Consider the following 21,050-nt stretch of genomic DNA (forward strand, 5'->3'; position numbering starts at 1 on the left):
GGTGGCCCCTGCTATCATCCATACAGGAACTTGTTGTTTCACTGCTTGGACAATTTCCGGTTCACATTGCTTCCCTTCGTGCTGCTAGGGGTGCTGGTGTAGTCTGTTTGCCAGCTGTGTAACACTGGGTTTCGGTAGCTGCAATACTGGGAGCCAAATGCGATGTGCCTGTCCCCTGTCGATGTTTAACTAATGCAGAAAATACATAATTGCATGCAACTCTTCGTATCAATTACAGTGTGTGATGCATGGCAGGCTGAAACTTTTTTGATGGTGTGACAAAATCTGCACAGTAAGTCTTGAACCTTTCCTGGTGACGAATGAAGAAATTCTCCTTGGCTATTGACTGGGTAAACAGTTTCAGAGCTTTCAAGAGCTAATGTCACTCTCATCGCCAGGGTAGAATTTATAGAATAGAAGGGTCACAGACTTCTACCCTGAAAATGAGACTGACGTTCCAGAATTGACCTGGTCAATAGCCGGAGAGAATTTATTCATCAAAATCTGCACAGTACTGCAGCTACTGAAACCCAGTGCCCTGGCGGTGCACAAGGAAGTAATGTGAATCGGAAACCAGCCAAGTATTGAAACAATTCCCGTGCGAATGGTGGCAGAGGCCACTGAAATTAGTAGAAATAACCTTTATAAGTATATTAGTATTTTGCTTGTGTATTTATTGTGCTTTTATTATATAAAACTGGGAGAGGAGCTGATGAGTATAAATATTAGAACAGAAGCATCTCGACATCCTAGAGGACAGATAGCATGGGAAATGTGCAAAATGCCAGACAACTGATATTAATTATATAAAGGATCCTGCAAAAAAAAATCTCTGTAATAATGGATTAATACTGTGATTTTTACTTTAAATAAATATATAAATATATCGCACAAACCTCTGGATAAATTTCCATATTAAGGTCACAATACTGTTGATGACAAAAAAAATTGTATCAGATTTTATAGATAGAGAGTGAGGCTGTAGGCCTTAATACCCAAATGTCATTTTAATTTCTTGCTAACTTGACTTTCTCATGCCCATAAAAAGTCAGTCAGAGCATATTACACCCTGTTTATATATTTCTGAAAAAGTGGCAATACTGCTTCTACGTCAAAGTATGTAAAAAACAGTGGGACAGAAATACATCATTAGCACAAGAAGAAAACCTAAAAGTTTCACAATACTGTATAACCATTACACTAATTACCTTCAGAATCGTAATAATTAGAGGCATGCATATTTCATTTTTGCCGAAAACACGAAACTTGAAATAACACACTGTAATGTTGATATTTCATGTTTCTGAAAGATGTGAGGTGCATTTCCTAACCAGTTTTGTCACGAAATGATACAAAATAGACAAATACAAAATTTAGAGTTTATTTACCAACGTGAGACTTACTGGAGATTGAATTATCCTGCAAGTTATGCAATGCATGGAAAATTGATTAATTCTGCAGTAAATGTCAGAGAAGCAAAAATGGACTCCTTTACAGAGGAATAAACTTAATACTCTGATACAATAAATGTGCTATTAGAAGGGATATGCTTATTTTGTGTAATAAGTGCAGTTTTTAATCAAATTTAGGATTATATTCACAATTTTAAAACCAAAATGTCATTTTATATACCACTTTTTATCAGATTCTTTCATTGCTATAACACTGAAATTTTATTTCATTTACTGCTTTTGAACACAAAATTGACTCTTTTTGTACCGAAATTTTGCTTTTTATTTACCAAAAATATGTGCCTCTAAGAATCATATCAAAAACAAGAAACAATAAAAAAAGCCATTTCATAATTAACTGAAGAAATATATTTTAATTCTAAAATTTTAAAGTCAAAGTGTACTGTCATGAGGCACATGCACTGGGGAGGGAGGGGATGGGTAGTTCCACACATTCTCTGTCTCGCTTGGCCATAGTGGACTTCATGTGATCAGCACCATGTTTTGACCAACTTTACCTCCGCAGGGTCTCCTCAAGGTGCCCACTGACGAGAGACTGTGTAAGCCTGATTCTAATGTGTAGGGAGAATTACCATGGAAAACGAAACAGTTTCTCTTGCAAGGCAGTTGTGACACCCTACCATTTGTAAGCTTCCATATTTAATTTTTTCTCCATGGAACAACCATACACTACATAAAATCAGCACTATAAAAATACTAGTAGTTATGATTTCTTGCATGGTTTTATAATTTTCCATCTCTCATTCCATTCAACGCAATAGGTTAACAAGAGTCAATAATGAAACAAAGAAAAGTGATATTCATCTTAAATCCAGAATTAAGGCTGTCTCTCAAGCATTCATTGGTCAACAAAGCTGCTGATTTCATGTTTTTAAGAACACACAATTTTTAATGCAGCTCTGAGGATTCTTTTTAGACATCCACTTTTTTCATTATGGATTTCATCATTTCTATAATTATTATCAGCCAACTTTACAAATAAATGTGTATCTAGCATTTTTTGGCATCAAATCTGATAGAAAATGCACATCACAAGAAAACATTACAGTCTATAATATTAGATTCAAGTTTCTGTCAGAAATAAAATATGTTTGTCCATACTGACTGATAATACCTATTAGCCCAAAATTAATAGCCTCATCTACAAACACAAGATTTTTCTAATTATCACCTGTGAGTTAACAAGCTAGGGTGCTGATTAACTTAATCCGCTGCCATTTTAAAACTGTAAACCACCACCACCAAAGACAGTAAAGTTATTACATAAAATGTGCTAAATAGTGATTTGTCAATGTTAAAGAAAGGTACATACATATGCACAACCACCACACATATATGCAAATAGTAACTAGAACAAGAAAAAAGGATATATATTGCATGAACAAAACAATATAAGGAAATGAAAAGAGTCTCAAGATATATCATCGTGTACACTGCATGTGCATTGCAATATGAAACAAAAATACTCAGACTTAAGAAAGAACTGAATCAATGTAGGTTACCAGGTGGCTCAATAAATCTTACTTCATTTTGTATTTTTGTTATTATGTCACTTTTCAGCCACTTCTGGCTAATTGTGATGATGAGTAGTGACGATTACAAGAAAGTAATAAAAGAACACTCACAAACAGCCATAAGCAGACGGACACTCAAGCCTGAGAATTTTTGTGGCAAGATCAAAACAAGTTTTGCTTTAGAAAAAGAAAATGCAAGCTCTGGAAGTTGAGTTGGTGTTTAGTCTACTTTATGCATAGTAAAGCTAATAGGGACTGAACATAGAGTTTGAAGTGGGATCCGAACCACTATGTGCCTCCACCAGGTACTGAATCTGGGAACCCTTGATTACAAGGCGATGATGGGAACACTGTGCCATCGGGGGAGGGTAGTTACTTTATAAAACTACAGTATATGATATAATTCACGCAGAATTCACGGTGAGTAGCCACCCTGTACAAGAATAAGTGGTTTAAAGCTTGATGAGTGTGTGTGAAGGATAACATATTTTAAATAAATACAACTGCAATATATATTGCCACTGTTATTCTGAAACAGAACATTTTCATTTAAATGTCACTCAAAACTTTGACATAAACATGAACGTTAATCTTTTTTGCATCACGTTGGAATTTTCACTATTATTATGCTGCCTGTATTTATATTCAACGTGGGGAAGATGACTGACAGAAAGCTAACAAAACAGCAATTGCAAATATTCATGCCTTACATGGTTTCACGGTGACTATACAAATGCTGCATCACCAAGATAATCTTCTTATTTACAAGTCATTACATAAATATTTGGTGCACAAACAAAATGCTTGGAAAATTAATAAAACACACACACAAAAAACCGCACATTCTGTAAATGTATAAATTAAATGTGAGCATGAAATGCCATATTCACTTGCCCTCTGGCTTTGGAATTAGTATCATTACACCTGTGAAAGGCACTCCTGGTAATACTTCTAACATCTGAGCTTCCTCCACATTATTTGTAATTACTTGATCCAAATGATCTGCTGAAATGAGAACTTCTTCATAATACCCAATTCATTTTAATTTTATGTGAATTCCAATAGTTTAGAAAAAACAACTTAATTCTTAGGATATGTAATATTTCTGTGTGTGTGTGTGCACGCACACGCACACGCACACACACACACACACACACACACAGAGGAATAGGATGAGAAAAGGTGCGAGAAGGGTGGATAAACACAAATGAAGGAGGAGACAGTAAACACTTACCACATTAAAGGAAAAAAAGTTTGATATTTCGTAGCCTAGGCCACATTTTCAACGAAGAAAGAGGTTTACAGAATGACGAACAGTAGGAGCACAGAATACTAACTGTAGCATTGGTACAATGTTGCCAGAGAAAGACAATAGGAAACAAATATAAGGTACTTTCACCAGTGTTTACTGCATAGGGTGGGTGGTTTCGGGTAGAAGGTAAAAGGTTATTGGTTGGCTAGGTTAAGTCCGGGGGGGGGGGGGGTATAGTGGCATGCATGCCTGATATATAGGCACTTTCCCATTGCCTGCGGAAAGACGTGTCTGAGTGTGTGTGTGTGGAGGGGGGGGGGGTAAAATATGGATTATGGCAACACAGAAACCGTTGTTGAAAGTGGTATTATGGCTGTTGGTGTGGATGGCAACTGTGAAATCAGAGTTTTGGGTGGATGAATGGTGATTATTGATCCTTAGGTTCAACGGGGTGGAGGTTTTGCCCAGGTAGAAGTTGCTACAGATTTGGCAGATGAGGGTGTAAATGAGGTTGGATGAGTGGCAGGTGCCCTTGGGGTGAAGGGGCACCTGGTGCTGTGGGGTTCAGGAGGGTGGGGGAGGTGATGAGTATGGGGCAGATCTTGCACCTGGGTTTGTTGCACCTGTAAGCTGGGGGGAGTGGTGTGGAAGGGGTGGGAGTGTTTTGGACCAAGATGTTCTTGAGGTTGGGGGGGGCGACGGAAAATGACCCTACGTTTATCCCGGAAGATGTCCCTGATGTCGGGGTTACTGTGCAGGATGGGGAGGAGGGAGTGGTCCATATATTAAGTTTCTGCTGTAGGCGGTGTATATAGGTATCACCACCGCTTCTTGATTTTCGATATACTGTAGTTTGGAATTCATTGCCCTTCCTTTTAATAGTCACATCTAAATAATTTAGTATCTATTTAGTATCAAATTTATTTCAATGTTATTCTATTTTCTTGTTCTCTGTGGAAGATAAGGAAGTCATCTACATATCTAAAATGAATATCATTTATTAATCTGTTATCCTTCATAATCTATGTTTACATGCTTTGTGTGAAGTTGGCCAGAAAAGGAGACAATGGATTACTCATGGCTAATCCTCATTATTGTAATTTTACTATAACTACAAATTTCTTCTCCCAAACAGAAGCCAACAGGTGGTTGGTGTAAATCTGAGGGAAAACATGTAAGGCACATGTCTAGTTGTTTGAATTTCATGTGATACCAGAATTTAACACTAGGAACATTATCATGCTATCAAAGTGAAGGTACAAAATTGAGTCATGCATGGATCACCATCCATGCATGTTACATATCTATATGGATATCTTTTGCATTAAAGATATTGCTTGGTAAGTTTTGTGTATCAGAATTCACACTCGGAGGGTGGTCCTTGCATCGATTGGTTATATAATCTGTCCACAGAATACCAAAAATTGTAGTTTTCAGACAGAAAATATAATTCATGACAACTATGAATCTGTGATGCACAATTGCAGATACACATGATAGAAAATGAGACCTCAACGAGCAAAATGTTACAAAGAATAGTTAGTTATTCATACAAGTTGTGAAAGTTTGTCAATGTTGTGCAAATTAGAGAATCACTGATATTTTTTTGGCAATTGTCTGGATGAATAGGGAACTTATATCCTCTATCTGTCCATGTAATTACTCATCTAAATATATGCACCTTCCTCAAGAACTACAAAATTCACTCCACTGAAACTAGTTTTCCCTTCTGCCATTTCAAATGTGGCCGTTTGCTAGGTCTGTAAACATTGTTTAACTTCAATTCATTCATCTGTCAAGAAATATGCCTAAGTATCTTATCAGATTGTTGTTAATGAAGAGAAATTCACAAGCCAGGGCTTAACTTTGGTTGCGAGATTGAAAGGTGACGACTTAATGCAATTGGACAACGATCCATTAGGAGCATTTGTACAAGTGTTAAGGTAAAGACTTAATTATATGAAACATATTCGTATCATGTTGGAATATAGGTTACAGAAGAAATTCAAATTTTCATAGAAGGACATGCTCTACTTCACAAAAGGCAAGGATAAGAAAGGAAAAAAGACTAGTGTAAAAAATATTAAAAAGGAATGTAAAAAAATACTTAATGCTTTATTGGCCTCTTAAGAAAGAACAAAGTGGGAATACAGTGGAATCCCGACTTTTTGTTCACACATTAAGTTTTCCCACTTAATACATTCAGTCATCCAGATCCCAGCAAAAAGCCTTGTTAAATAGGATGTTTACCTTGTTTGTCATAACTTCAGCTCTCACTTTATATGTTTTCAAGCAAAAGTTTGATAAAGCTAGTTTTGACTTTACTTTATGCTGGGCTAATCAGAACTAGGGTATACAGTTTGAATTGCGAACCAAACCATTCTACATGTCTCCACTCTGAAATTAATCCCGGACTTTAGCAGTATATAAATACAATCACCATCCCAATGACATCTAACAATAAGTTATCACTCCTTTACCTTAGAATTCTAAAACTAGTAAAAAATTGCGAGTTAACATAGTAAATGGAGATCTCACATGATGAGGTGCCTAAATTGAACCTAATAGGCTGCAGCTAAAAACAGTCACTTGCTGTCCATACCCACGTAAGAAGAAAGAGGATCTGTTGATCTCCCATTAACTTTCACTGCATGTCTTGCCTTTCCCCGCAGCAATTCATAATATTACTTATTTTCTGTTAAATTATTTTTTAATGCATTATACACACAAAAAACAAAAGTTGATTGTATAGTTGTTTTTTACCTGAACTTGAGTTTCACCCCTCCCTTATGCTTTCCTGCTTTTCAAGTTCCTGCATTTCATTTCTACTATTTACAGGCCCTGAAAAATGTAAAATTAGGGTTCCACTGTGTGTACTTTAGTTGCGACAGACAAATAGTTTTGTATTGTTTCAATCCATAGTCTACGCACTGGGCTCTCTTCAAATAGATCCAAAATAAATACTGAAAAAAATACCCACTTCGCTAAACTTTGAAATTCCTTAACCACAATCTTTCCAAATCAATATGATTATTATGTACAGGACAGAGAACTTGAACAACTAACACTCACAAGAATTCCATAAAAAATAGAATAATTTGTACTTACTGACAAGCTGGACATGAATGTTCCGAGGACATCCAAATTCATCCACAGGACCTGTCGAGCTATCTGCCTGTGGTGTGTCTCCAGTAAAAGGCATCTGGTTTGGTGGTAGAACTCTTCTTCCATCCTGAGTGACCACAATTGACCTCTTCCCTTCCAACTTGGCTATTGTTGCCATGAGATCATTCACAGACTCCTATAAATTATGAAACTGCAATCAGAATTCTTACTAGTAAGGCAAGGCTATAAATGATATGAACTAAGGCACAGAATTAATAATAAACAAATACGCAGACAAAAATAATCTCACAAGGTTCCAGACCTTCCAGGTTTCCAATGCTTCCAAAAAGCTAAGTTCAAACTCTATAAATTTAAAACTGTCGTTCACAGAATAGGCAACTTAACTCCACTCAGTGGCACAGGAACAGGGGTACAATTAACCCCCTAACTGTTTGAAGGGGGTTAAAGTACCCCCTAAATCCCTCATCCAAGCTGTACCCCTTGTAACCCCTTCATGTAATCTGGCAGGAGCAAGTTGCTGCTGTTTAAAGAAGCTGTTTTTAGTAACTAAACACAAAATAATGTTTGCATTTTGTTTACAAACATTATCTTCCTTTCCAGAAGAATTAACACTCTTTAAAAGAAAAAACTACTGTACTATACATTGTCGTACCAGTTAGTTCAATTGATCTGCACTCTGGGAAAACTTTTCGAAGGGCATCAAAATGAGTGTAAAATGGTTGATTATGATATATTTTGGTTTTAGGAAATTAAAAAAAAAACTTCAGCTTCTCTGTGTAGGGGTGTACACAGTACTAAGGAGATAATGAATTGGAAGATAAGATATAAATAGGCTTCAGAAGAGTAGTGCTGAGCTTCATTTTCCATTTTTTCAAATGGAATTTTGAGAAACTATATATTTCCACTGTAAAATATTTGTTACATTTTATCAAAACTATATGCATATTACGTTTCAAGAAATAAATTTTACATCAGTATGAATAAATGAAAAAAATATGTTCTAAGCTCACTTTTAACAGAAAAAGAGTACAGGAAATCAAGGTAAAATGTGTTATAGAGTCGTCTTGAGTATTCAACATTCAAAACTGAACAATTAAATACAGGAAAACCTCGTTAATACGAAGTTCAAGGGACCAAAAAATGTCAACTTCAAATTAAACGACTGAGTTATCCAAACTTTTCAAGATGGCACCTCTTTTTTAGGTGGAAATAAATTAGAGTATAAATTACCCATAACGGATGTTTTAAACTTCGTAATAGCTCACTAAATAAGCTTTATATATACTATGTAATAATATTGTAAGTTTTAAAGAAACTGTATTGACTCAAGTACACAGTGCAATTTTATATACTAAAAATATGAAACAAAATAAGGACACGCAGCTTACATGGATGCAAGTTTCCTAGGAAACTGTAACACAATTTATCCTGTATAGTTATACAACCTGTTATGCACAGGGTGCATGCTGTGGGAAGGGAAATAGGACATGAAAAAGATTTCATCAAATTTGTATCTTCTTTTAATTCGGCGCAGTCATTCCACGAAATTCTTACAATTCTAGTTCCCTGGAAAACCATTTGTATTGAGACCTACAAAAAGGAAAACAATCTCTCGTTTATTACAAACGAAACTTGACAGCAGTCACACTGCCGGCAAAAGTCTGCACTGCACCCCTCGAATAACATTTTTTTCCCCCCCAATCGGTCTTGGCATTCATTCCGCATTGTATGATTTATTTATTACTAGCATGTGAATAATCATGAAGAAAAGCGGCGATTATATTATCTTGAACTTTGTGTGCATTTCTTCCAGCACTGCTCTGAGTGTTCAAGATGTTTATTCTTATGTCAGCTGCAAAGTAAAAGTTAGTTTTGCTTATCAGAAGACAAAGAACAGAAAAGTCATTTTAACTCTTGATTTTCTCTCTGGAGATCGAATTTCCTTATCATCAAATCAAAACAGCTTTGCGAGATTCAAAACAATGACTTTTTCCTTCGTGCTGAATGAGCTATAGCTGTTATGGGCAAGTGACAGCTTTGCAGATGCTAGAAAATACACTGGTGCCAGCTGCAGCATAAAACAATGAGACAGACTGGTAGTTCGAGCAACAGGTAGCGGAAAAGAAAATCCTCGGCATTTTAAAAATAATGCTTATTTTTATTAGCAGTGTGAAGAAGAAAGAAAATAATCCTCCTTTACGTTTTACCATGCTGTTAATGTAACAGACAAACAAGGCAGAATTAAATTCTGCAATGATCCCATTGCCCTGCACACCAGTGGTGGAGAATGACTTGTTGTACGGGTTGGGGTGGGGTCATTTTTTTTAACTTGTCCGAAGGTTTTTGTTCGCTTTGAAGAACATATTCAGGAAATGGTTGCTTCATTTTAGACGTCAAAGAAAATGAGGACGAATCCACTTCCACCCTCGGGCAAAATCAGCCCATGTAACCACACAAGCAAGAAAATCGGGGCTGAAACACACTGCACTGTCCCCAACGATTGCTGATGAAAAGAGAGAGAAGTCACTCAGACAACAGAACTTTTTTTTTTTTTTTTTTTTTTGAAGGCAGTTAGCAAAACATATGAACGGAGTTATGACATATGTAAGATCGAGGTAAAATTTTGCTTGAATCTTTATGACAACGCATTAAGCGGGTTGACAATCTTTAGTTGGCCTGTGTGGCCTTAATCGTTCCTGACAGTTTCCCTTTTTTATGAAGTGTTACAGGGAACAAAGATCACGTTTTAAATGAAAGCAGCTACCGGAAGTTGTCAGCTACCGGGCCAAGAGTTTCTCACTCACGGGAAACTACTGAAACTAGAGTTCAGAGCTAGACAGATGAACGAGACTTCCAGGTGCCATGCGCCTGTCTTTTGAAACATTCCTGCGGTCTTATCTCGCATTTCTCCTGTGGCACTGGTGAATATTTCCAAGGTGGCACATTCAGCTATGAAAGACATTGAACTTCCATGCACATTGACAAAGAATGCAAGTCCAGCGGGCTTTTTGGGCTGTTTCGGATTCTCGGTTTTGCCTCGAATTTACATAACTATGCAAGTTACGCAGATTTATAAAGCGGATATCTACCCAATTATTCACAGATAAGTCACATATTTCGTTTATCGTAATTGCAAAGTTAATCAGTGGGTTACAGTTCTAAGTTTGCACTGCCTGCTTTCACACATTCGGGATAAAATTCTGCAAGTCGAGGGTTCACAGCATCGAAATGAGGCATCAACCAGAAAAACGTTAACAAAAATGTTTGTTTTAACATGAGATTTTGTGTGGTAACATAATGTATAGCGCACCTAGCAACAGCCGGAGAACTACAAACAAAAGATGCACGCCAAGCAACAGTACAGCAAGTTCCAACAAGGATGGTGGCAGTGGTCACTGAAATTAATAGAACGAAGAAGAAAAAACAGTTTCGCGGATAAAGTCAGTACTAGTTTCTCCGTATTTATAATGTATACATTGATAATTCTGTATATATTTCATGACTTGAGACGAGATAAAAGGCCTCCTCGCCCCTCAAGTGATCTTTAGATCGATCCTGGCAAGAAGCATAGGCACAGTGGTTCCAATTACAGTTTAAATTTAGATCCTGTCCTGATAGCCTATCTGAACATAAACTGGACATAAAATAAACTTTGAAAAACTTTTGAGTCGAGACCAAGATGAGAATGAGAAGAAACATTTACAACAGGTTTTAAAAACATATCTTTAAAATAACCATAACATTCTAAATAAATATATAGCCTATAAAAACTAAGGAGCGATTTTACAATACCGGGAATTTCTCCATTTTGTTTGAAATTTGACATACTCACTAAATTAGGACTCCTAATCACGAATCTCAAGTTAAAATTTGGCGCTCACGTATCAAACTTGCAAAATAAGAGGGTCAGTCATCGCAACCGACAATGAACAATTGCTCATTATTTATCACAAGATTTTCCGTTTCGAATACTTAAAAGAACGAAATATATATATTCCTGATATTACTACGACCCTAAAATTTTTTAACTATGTTTCCTAACCTAACCTAACCACGTGCCAATGGTGCCACACAAAACAAGCACGTATGTGTATTGCATATCCATGCGCCAGTGGCGGCGATTGGGTTCCAAAACTGAGGGTAGGGGGCGAAGTGCAAAACTAGGGGGCAAAGAAGTATATTTCCCTTTGTATATAAGGTTACGGTCTTTATTTTCTGGATGACCCTTGTACATTTGGTATTTTGCACCCGAGATTAAGTGTCAGTCTCAGCTTGAAACATGAAGATAGCATGTTAAAAACAGTCAAAGACAAGAAAACGCCACGTGAACAAATTTTGTTCTTGGTTTGTTCCAATACAGAAGGTGTCTTTTTTTTCAATATCAATGCAAGAAAAATACTACTTTAGTCTATGACAATTGTGTAATGGCAGCAAAGGAAAATACCATGTGACAAGAGAAGAAAAGGAGATATCAACAAAAAGGTAGTTTACATCTCATTTCAAAACTACTGGCAATTAAAATTGCATGCATTGCTTGTGATTTACTAACTGAAGGCTATAAATATTATTCACATCAAACGAAAAAAAAATGTTGTGTGAAGAATGACTAAAAAACTTTAAAATTACCTGGCAAAACTTATCCAAACGTCTTTCTGTATCATCTTTCATCTGGTTTGGACTTGGAGTTTTTGGCACAGATGACGACACCTGCTGCATTTTGCAGTCACTGCGGACACTTTCAGTTTTCACTGGTTTCTGCGGAGCTCCGAGAGTAATTTTGAAGGATTTATCCACCGGCAGTAGAGCAGGGGGCTTACCAACAACACTAGTACCACTCGCACTTGGATATTGAGAAGAAACCATTGTTGACTGAGGAATATGCCAGGAAGGAGCCTGGTGTTGGGGTTGGGGAGGCCTCATCGAAGGTACAATGCCAGGACTCTGTGAGCTGTGGGGACTTTGCTGACGTACCTCCATAGAGTGGCTACTTCCAGGAACGTGTCCGTAACCATCATTGGAATGTCTGATTTGCTGAGGAACTGAGGTATTGTACGAAGGCGACTGGACTTGTCCTGTAGAATGAGGTCTCAACTGCTGCTGTTGGTGTTGATACTGCAACTGCTGTTGTCTCTGTTGCTGCATCTGCTGTTGTTGCTGTTGGGAATGATGCATTTGTTGTTGAGGATGATAACCTGTCTGGTTCTGGGATGGGGCATTGTACCTTGGGGGTGCACGCTGTTGGTATGGCTGAGATCCGTAGTTCACATTTGGAATATTCACCCTTACTACTTGAGGTAAACTAACAGGTGTAATAACCCCTTGAGTGTTTTGTATTACTTGTGCCTGACCCGCATTCGACGCTTGACTAAGCAAGCCACGAAGATTGTTATGTGCTTCAACCTGAGATGGGTGAGTTGAGGATGAAACCTGTTGATTTCCTGAGTTAACCATTGGTCTCTGATATGTAGACTGTTGGGATATGCGCACCAAGCTTGGGCAACTCGCACGTAACACTTGCTGAGACTGAACTACTTGCTGAGATGGTGTGGATTGCCGCAGCACGTTCACTGGCCTTGCGGGAACTTGCATCCCCAGGTGCTGTCGACCAGACTGAATCTGTTGTTGCATGTTTGCATGCTGCTGTTGCACTGCTGGTCCTGGATGTTGCCGGTGCTGTTGCTGGTGATGTAGCTGCTGCTGCTGTTGTTGCTGCTGCTGTTGCACATGTAACTGATTCTGCTTCTGCTGATATTGTTGCTGCTGCTGCTGTTGCTGTTGGTGATGCTGTTGTTGATGGTGCTGCTGTTGCTGCTGGTGATGGAGTTGCTGTTGCTGCTGGTGTTGTTGATGTTGTTGTTGTTGCTGCTGCTGCTGCTGCTGATGGTGATGTTGTTGTTGCTGAACTTGCTGATGGGACTGCTGCTGATGCGGTTGCTGATGGGATTGCTGCTGATGTTGTTGCTGATGCTGCTGAGATTGCTGTTGATGGTGTACCTGTTGGTGCTGCTGCTGATGAGACTGTTGCTGTTGATGATGAGTCGGTTGCTGTTGGCTATGCTGTGAAGTACTACCAGCAGCTTTCTCTTGATAAGGGTATATTTTTCCATCCACAACTATATTGCCAACTGTAGATAACACTGAAATATAAAGAAATATATAAGGTAACATTCTCAAAAACATTTAAATAGGCTACTAATTATTTGGATCTTCTATATAGTGATGTCCAGGCTATCTATAATCGAACGACATGAATTATTTTCAATATAGAATTCTCTATCAGATAGAAAAAACAAAAGAAGCCAATTCAGTAGATGTAGAAGACATTTCATTTGCCATATTCCATCCATTCTAACGTGCACCTTTTTTCAGATCTTTGAGTGCTGAAAATCTAGATGCACCTTGGATTTGATGGCATCTTAGATTCGAGTATATATGTATAAATATACATGATGTCTGCAATTGATTGAAGCAGTTTCATGTTGTTACTGTATTATTGAATGTATCACGAAGTAACTTTGCAGTTTTGTAGAGAAACTCAACAAGTTTTGCACACTACAAGTTATGGGGGTTTTCTGTTCCCCGTGTCGCCGTTGAGCATATCCCTGCCTTTCCAAAACTCAATGCTTTTTGTGCAATCTCAAAATTTAGAGTTTACGGCCCCTTATTCAGCGAACAACCATTACAGAACACTGGTATCTTGACATGTTAGAAAATTGGCTCATGCCACAGTTGGAGACAGACAGTGAGAACTTTATTCAGCAGTTGAATGGTGCTCCGCCCCAGTTCCATCACAATATCCACGAATTCTTAATCACCAGTGTCAAACCACTTGATCGATCGTTGTGGAAATGATGATCAACAACTGCTGTCATTGCCTCACGCTCCCCTGACTTAACTCTGTGTGACATTTTTGTGTGTGTGTGTGTGTGGGGGGGGGGGTTATGTTAGTGTTTGTGCCTCCATTACCAAGTGATCTAGCAGAACTGCAGGCTTATATCATCAGTGATTTTGATCGAATTAATAGGGACATGCTGCATCGCATTTGGGAAGAACTTGATTATAAAGTTTATGTTTGCAGAATCACGAAGGACGAGCATATCGAACACTTGTAATGTGTCACAAAACTTGTTGAGTTTCTCTACAAAACTGTAAAGTTACTTCACGATATGTTAAAAAAAATACACGTACAGTAACATTGTGAAATCAATTCATGTAGACACCCTGTATTACTGTATTGGTGTAATATAGTTATAGTTCAAATTGTAAATGCTAATTGCAATGACAATGGTAGTATTGTGAATGATAAGTGTAACAATAATGTAAATGTAAAAGTACGATATTGTTCTAATAAAGTAATGATATTATGTACATTTGTGCTCCTTCAATTTGAAGTCAATTTTTTCCCCACAGATGAAGCAATAATAACGATGCACATTACATGTCTTGGATTCTTGGATGGTGTCTTCAAATCGAAGAAATACGGTATGTACAGTGGAACCTTGATTTTATGTTTTTGAGGAAACCAAAGTGGAAAAACTTAAAATGCAAGAAATGCACATGCACTCTCATATCAACAAATATGGTAATAAATCATTATATTTAATTTACCTTTTACAATATCAGATGTCTTTTCCACATTCAAAAATATTCTTACAGGGATCTCAGGGTTTGGTATATCTGCACGACGACTTTTTATCCTCTGCAGATGGTTCATTACAATCCTAAAAATAGTAATAAGTACAAGTAAGCATAATACAATATATTGCTAGAGGCATGCATATTTCGTTTTTGATGAAAACACGAAATGTGAAATAACACATTGTAATGTTAATTTTTCATGTTTCTGAAAGGTGTGAGGGGCATTTTTCTACCCTGTTTTGTCATGAAATGATGCGAAATGAACTCCAAAATGCGAAATAGACTCAAACCCAAAATTTACAGTTTATATACCGATGTGACACTTTCTCAAGTTTGAAGTATCCTGCGAGTTATGCAATTCACAGAAAATTAATTAATTCTGCTGTAAATATTTGAGAAGTAAAAATGGACCCCTTTATAGAGGAATAAACTTAATATTCTGGTCATGATTTAATGTGCTATTAGAAGGGATATGTTTTTTTTGTGCAATAGTGCAGTTTTAAAATCAAATTTTGGATTATATTCACATTTTCAAATCCCAAATGTCATTTTATATACTGCTTTTTCACCGCTATAACAGCGAAATTTCATTTTATTTACCAGTTTTGAACCTGAAATTGACTGTTTTTATACTGAAATTTTGCTTTTTTATTTACCAAAAATATGTGCCTTTATATATCGCTAATTCATACTAAAATGTATAGAGAAGTACAGCAATATAAAACACCTATGAAAATATTTGGAGGTAGTTTATGATTACATAAATTCTTTTAGTCACATGCCGTTACACAGTCACTGCAATGATCCTACTGAAACGATATAAAAAAATAAACAAGCAGAAAATTTAAAAAATCTTGAGGATTGCCTGAATACAGAAGGGGTTGAGAAACTAAGTAGTGTACACAGACAGTGTGCGGGAACACAAAAATAATTTTGGTAGCCTAGCAGTGAAAATAAAGGAAGATTCTGAATAATTTTGCAAAAGAACAAGACGTGTGTGTTTTAAATAAATTTTTAGAATCCTCTGACTAATTTAATGTGGAAATATGAAAAAAACTGACTCAAAGAGACAAGAGAAACCAGAACTTTTCATACATAAAACACCAAAATAGTGTGTATAAATATGTGAAAAAACCATACTTACAACATGTACAAAGATCATGTTGAATATTTTCTGCTGTTTCCATGTTTTAATCTTCTTATTTTAGTTCTCTCGCTTTTGCAGATCAATAAGGACTCTTGTAAAGACAAACTGAACTGACAATATTAAAACAGAGAGAAGGGAGATAGACAGAGACAGATATAGATAGAAGATAGAATGAGAGTAAGGTATACCTGAAGATATAGCTACAGCTGTAGCTTAAAATCAATTATGAACAGATCCAGCAACTATGAGAATAATATCCATTACATAAACTTGAATAAAATCAATAATTTTTTTACTGAACTTACTTCTTGCTGAAGAGCAGAGCCATGTCGCTTCCCTTGTCCAAAGCACCTTGTACAAACGTTATGCAGTGATCTGTAAGAGAAGCTAGGTGTTCCAGAGCCATCTTCTTCTCATTCAATGTTTTTGTCTTCACATCACATACTTCATTCAACCTCTGGACAAGCTGCTTCCCTCTGGTGTTAATTGCATTTGTTAGACTGAAAGCAAAGGAGTGTTATATTTTCTGCTAAATTTTGAGATACTGCTTTATTATCTCATATCAAGATCAATTGATTTATTTTATGTTACTTCGCGTTTTGTGCCTCTTGGCTAATTTGCGAAGATGGGGATGAGTGATGAAACTGATGAATGGACATTCACAAATAACCATGCCCGAGCGGGATTCGAACCCAGGTCACCTGGCATCGCAGCGCAATGTGCTAACCACTCAGACACATGGTCCGGCTCATATCAAGATAAAGTCATTAGCTTTGTCTTATTGTAACATAAACATAAATACAAATGATTCCCCGCCTGTCTACTTTTTTGAAAATCACATTAATAATGCGTAACTTAAAGCACTATACAAGTTTTATGCACAACTAAGTGTGGATAATATTTCTAATATTTATTTTACTTATTCCACAATAATTGCACTGCATCAGCCATATCACATAGCATAAATCATTTGACAGCAACAATTTGATGAAAAAATATTGTGGAGATAATTGAATTATGAAGTAGAAATTCAGACATGTGTTACAGCACACGAATCTTATAAATCAAACTTAATTGAAGAGACTTTCTACCAACACATGTTGAATAATACACTTTCAAATCTGCAGTCAGAAACAAGACAAAGCCTCCATCTCAAATGGATACTGAACTTTTACTTTTGAGTTCGTTCGTCCACCCATTTTCTGAAAATCTTCAAATTTACAAAAATTTGTAACTTTCAAAATATTCGTTGGACAAGTCTAATATTACATATTTGTCATATTGGACCAAGATTCTATCAGTTAAAAAAAAAAGAAGGAAATCCATGACTATGAAGCAACCTGCTCTGGGTGATTTCACATGGAATGACCTGAAACACAAATGGTTGAAATTCACTTCTTACGGGGAAAAAAAAGGTTAGGTTTTACCCATGCAATGCACCATGGTTCAAAGGCACATAGAGGTTGTGAGGAGGAGTCCCACACAATCTGTCTCTGCCATACTGGATCTGATGTGATTAGCACCACACTCTGGATGTTCTTTAAACCCTACATCCAGCTATGAATTGATTACAGGCTCGATGAGCCACTGAGACACTTTGCTCAGGTACATTGTCAGAAAAATTTCCATCTGAAATCACCCACCTCCAGAATCACACATGGGTATCTTGATTGACAGTGAGACACAATAGAGTCATTCCATGCCAAATCAACACAGATATGTGCAATTTCCAACCTGACCATCTCCGATTTTCATGAAATTTGGGGAATTGAAACTATGCATGGAACTTAGTACAGTCAACTCTCGATTCTACAACCTGGGGTATAACGACCCCCTCGAAGTAACGACCCTTTTCCCGGGAACCGTGAAAAATTTAGAAAAAGTTGAAAAATTGAAGGAAATCGACCGAAAAATGCGTTGTTTTTTTCCACTCATTCCCTTCACGAGCACTCTACCGCTCACAATTGGGTCTGAACTAAAAATAGACACCACCACACCATGCTTGAGTGATATCCAATAGCACTTGACCTCTGCCCTCCCCTCCCTCAAGTGCACCAATGTTATCCCTCACCCGATGGCTGCTACCCAAAGTGCCAGGCTTGTTTTGCCACGCTTTCTCCTGGATACGTGAGAAGAGAAGATCGAATGTGCTTGGATGTTATTTTAAATCGACCTTGACTTTTTTCCTTGTCCTAAGAGCTGCTGAAAACTCGCAGGTGAGGAGGGGGGGGGGGAACAGCCTGAAATGACTGCTGGACTTGCAGTCTTTGCCAATGTGTATGGCAGATCAAGCTCTTTCATCGATAAATACACCACCGTGAGAGGTAAGATCGCAGGAATGTTCCAAAATACAGATTCGTGGTGCCTGGAAGTCTGGCCCATCTGTCCAACTCTGACCTAGATTTCAGGAGGTTCTCGTGAGTGAGCAACTCTCGGCCTTGTAGCCGATAACTTCCAGTAACACCTTTCATTCAAAACGTGTTCTTTGTTCCCTGCAACACTTCATAAAAAAGCGAAACTGTTAGAGATAATCAAAGCCACATAGGCGAACTAAAGATTGTCAACCCGCTTAATGCGTTGTCATCCAGGTTTCCACAAAAGTTTACTTTGATCTTACGTGCATCATAACTCCCGTTTCCCACTTCAAACGTTTTCCTAATTGCGTCGTAATATCTGCCAAAAAAGTGTTCCGTTGGCTGACTGACTTCTCCCTTTTTTCCTGTCAGCAAAGGGGGGGAGGGGGGGATTTTCTTGCTCATGTGTGCACACGGGCTAATTACAGGCGAGGGTGGAAGTGGGCCCACCCCTCTTCCTTTCCTTTGACCAATGGGGCAACCAGTTCTGGATATATTCTTGACAACGAACAAAAACAGTAAAAAAAAAAAAATTAACCCTCTACCCTTTTCCCAGCTTATTCTCCGCCACTGGTGTGCACGGCAATGTTGATAATTGCAGAATTCAGGTCTTTTTTTAATGCTGTTGTCTGCATATGAAATATTACCCGTACTATTGTCTGTTGCATGGTAAAACGTAAAGCAAGGGTCATTTCTTTCGTCTTTACACTGCTGTTAAAAGTTCCATCTTCGACAGTTGCGTTATCTTTAAAATGCTGGTATTTTTCTCTTCCGACACCTGTTACTCGAACTTCCAGCTGGTCTCCTTGTTTTTACGATGCAGCTGGCGCCAGTGTTTTGTCTAGTGTCTGCAAAGCTCTTGCTTGCGGATAACAGCAATGACTCATCCAGCACGAAGGAAAATGTTATTGTTTTGAATCTCGCAAAGCTGTTTTGATTTGACGATAACGAAATATCTCCAGAAAGGAAAACAAGAGTTAAAATAACTTCATGTTCTGCACCTTCTGATAAGCAAAACTGTAAATTTCATCCGCTTTTCTTCAGAACCATTCATGTGAAGAAAAAAAAAGTGCTCGATGTAGGAATGTAGGAATGGTCGCTGAGATCTATTAAAAAGACATTATTCAAGTGGAAAACTTTTGGAGGAGTGGGTGTTTGACATCGAGAATACTCCTAACTCCAACATTAAATCATCGATTAACGTGAGAGTAAATAACGATCTACAATTTTGATATGTAAAAATGCGCAGTTTCATAAAGCTTGTTTTCAGTTCATTTTATGCTCATGGGCTAATCGGGACTAAATATACAGTTTAAAGTGAAATTCAATTCCAAACCTAAATGACTTTCGACTGGGACCCTGTTTAATGACGTGTCCTAGAATACGCATTGGGTGAAGACAGATTACAAGTCGAGTGTTTCCTTTTTCACACTGGATTACAATGTAAGTCAAGGAAGGAGTTTGGACTGCTCCCTTGAATGGGGAAGGGGGGAGGGTGAATGAAGTTGGTTGAAGCAAAGAAAACATGGCTTTTTTTTTTGCGATGTATTTTACACAGCCGAATCAGAATGAAAATTACAGCCTCACCTTTTTTTTTTTTGCCTAGAAAGGTTGTGTTGTTTCTCCCGAGAGATCTAATCTTACCAGTTAATCTTGTAACAGACAATACTCCAGTAGACCCCTATAAAATCCAACATTCATTCTGCCCGATTTTTTGCTAGCGCCAGTGTGACTGGTGTAAAGATTCTTCGAGTTTTGCTTGCAATAAGCAAGAGAGTGTTTTCCTATCCATAGGTCACGGTGCAAACGGGCTTCTCATTAACTAGAATTGTAAGAATTTCCTGGGAGAGCAACGACTGTGTACAATTGAAAGAAAGTAACATTATTTTAAATTATTTTTTGTGAAAACGTTTTCATGTTCTATTTTCCTTCTCACAACATGCATCCTGTGCATAACAGGTTGTATAACTACCAGGATGAATGGTGTTACCATCTCCTAGGCATCTTTGTGTCAGTTTGAGCTCCATTTAAGCAGAAAATTGGGGCAAATTCCAATAACGACCCTTTTCCCGGGAACTGTGAAAGGTCGTTGAATCGAGAGTTGACTGAAACTATAAACATTTTTAGTTTCATTTGTCTTGTAATTGTTAAATTATTCAAGGCAAAAGTTAGCATAAATTGCCCTTTTTGAGCCTGCTTAGCTGTACTAAATGTGCTGTAACTCCACCCCTATTTCACCTAGGAATCTCAAATAAAGCTTATTGTACAGGGAATTGAACAAGCTTTCCAGTGATACATAACAAGCCTACCTTTGAATAAAAATATAATTTTGTCATGTGACCTTGACCTTTGACCTTAAATATCTCAAAACATGTCATCACCAAAAATCGTGAAAAAATATATTTGGTCCCTCATGTCATACTCTAAAACGTGTCAAAAAATCATTCTGGGACCGCAATGGGGTCAGAAGATACAAAATAATATGTGTAACTATGTGACTGAAAAAAGCCTCATTACATGAACTATGACGAGTCAAATGTCCCTTAA

At 37.5% G+C, this 21,050-nt stretch overlaps 1 protein-coding gene across 7 annotated transcripts in view; it reads right to left on the reverse strand.

Annotated features, from left to right (window-relative positions):
• LOC146004825 (transcription intermediary factor 1-alpha-like) overlaps positions 1–21,050 on the reverse strand; it is a 71,889-nt gene that overhangs the window by 15,570 nt on the left and 35,269 nt on the right. For 6 of the 7 annotated variants that reach the window (XM_083143853.1, XM_083143866.1, XM_083143861.1 and 3 more), the window contains 4 exons: positions 16,455–16,649; positions 14,973–15,085; positions 11,991–13,501; positions 7,347–7,539 (listed from right to left, as the gene is read on the reverse strand). In XM_083143853.1, the coding sequence (XP_082999979.1) occupies positions 7,347–7,539; positions 11,991–13,501; positions 14,973–15,085; positions 16,455–16,649 (2,012 nt within the window). Of the gene's footprint in view, positions 1–3,857; positions 3,992–7,346; positions 7,540–11,990; positions 13,502–14,972; positions 15,086–16,454; positions 16,650–21,050 lie in introns of those variants that run through there. The other variant, XM_083143872.1, reaches the window with a different exon arrangement.

The sequence above is a fragment of the Lepisma saccharinum genome, chromosome 1 (assembly GCF_977018435.1).
Source record: "Lepisma saccharinum chromosome 1, izLepSacc3.1, whole genome shotgun sequence".
NCBI lineage: Eukaryota > Metazoa > Arthropoda > Insecta > Zygentoma > Lepismatidae > Lepisma > Lepisma saccharinum.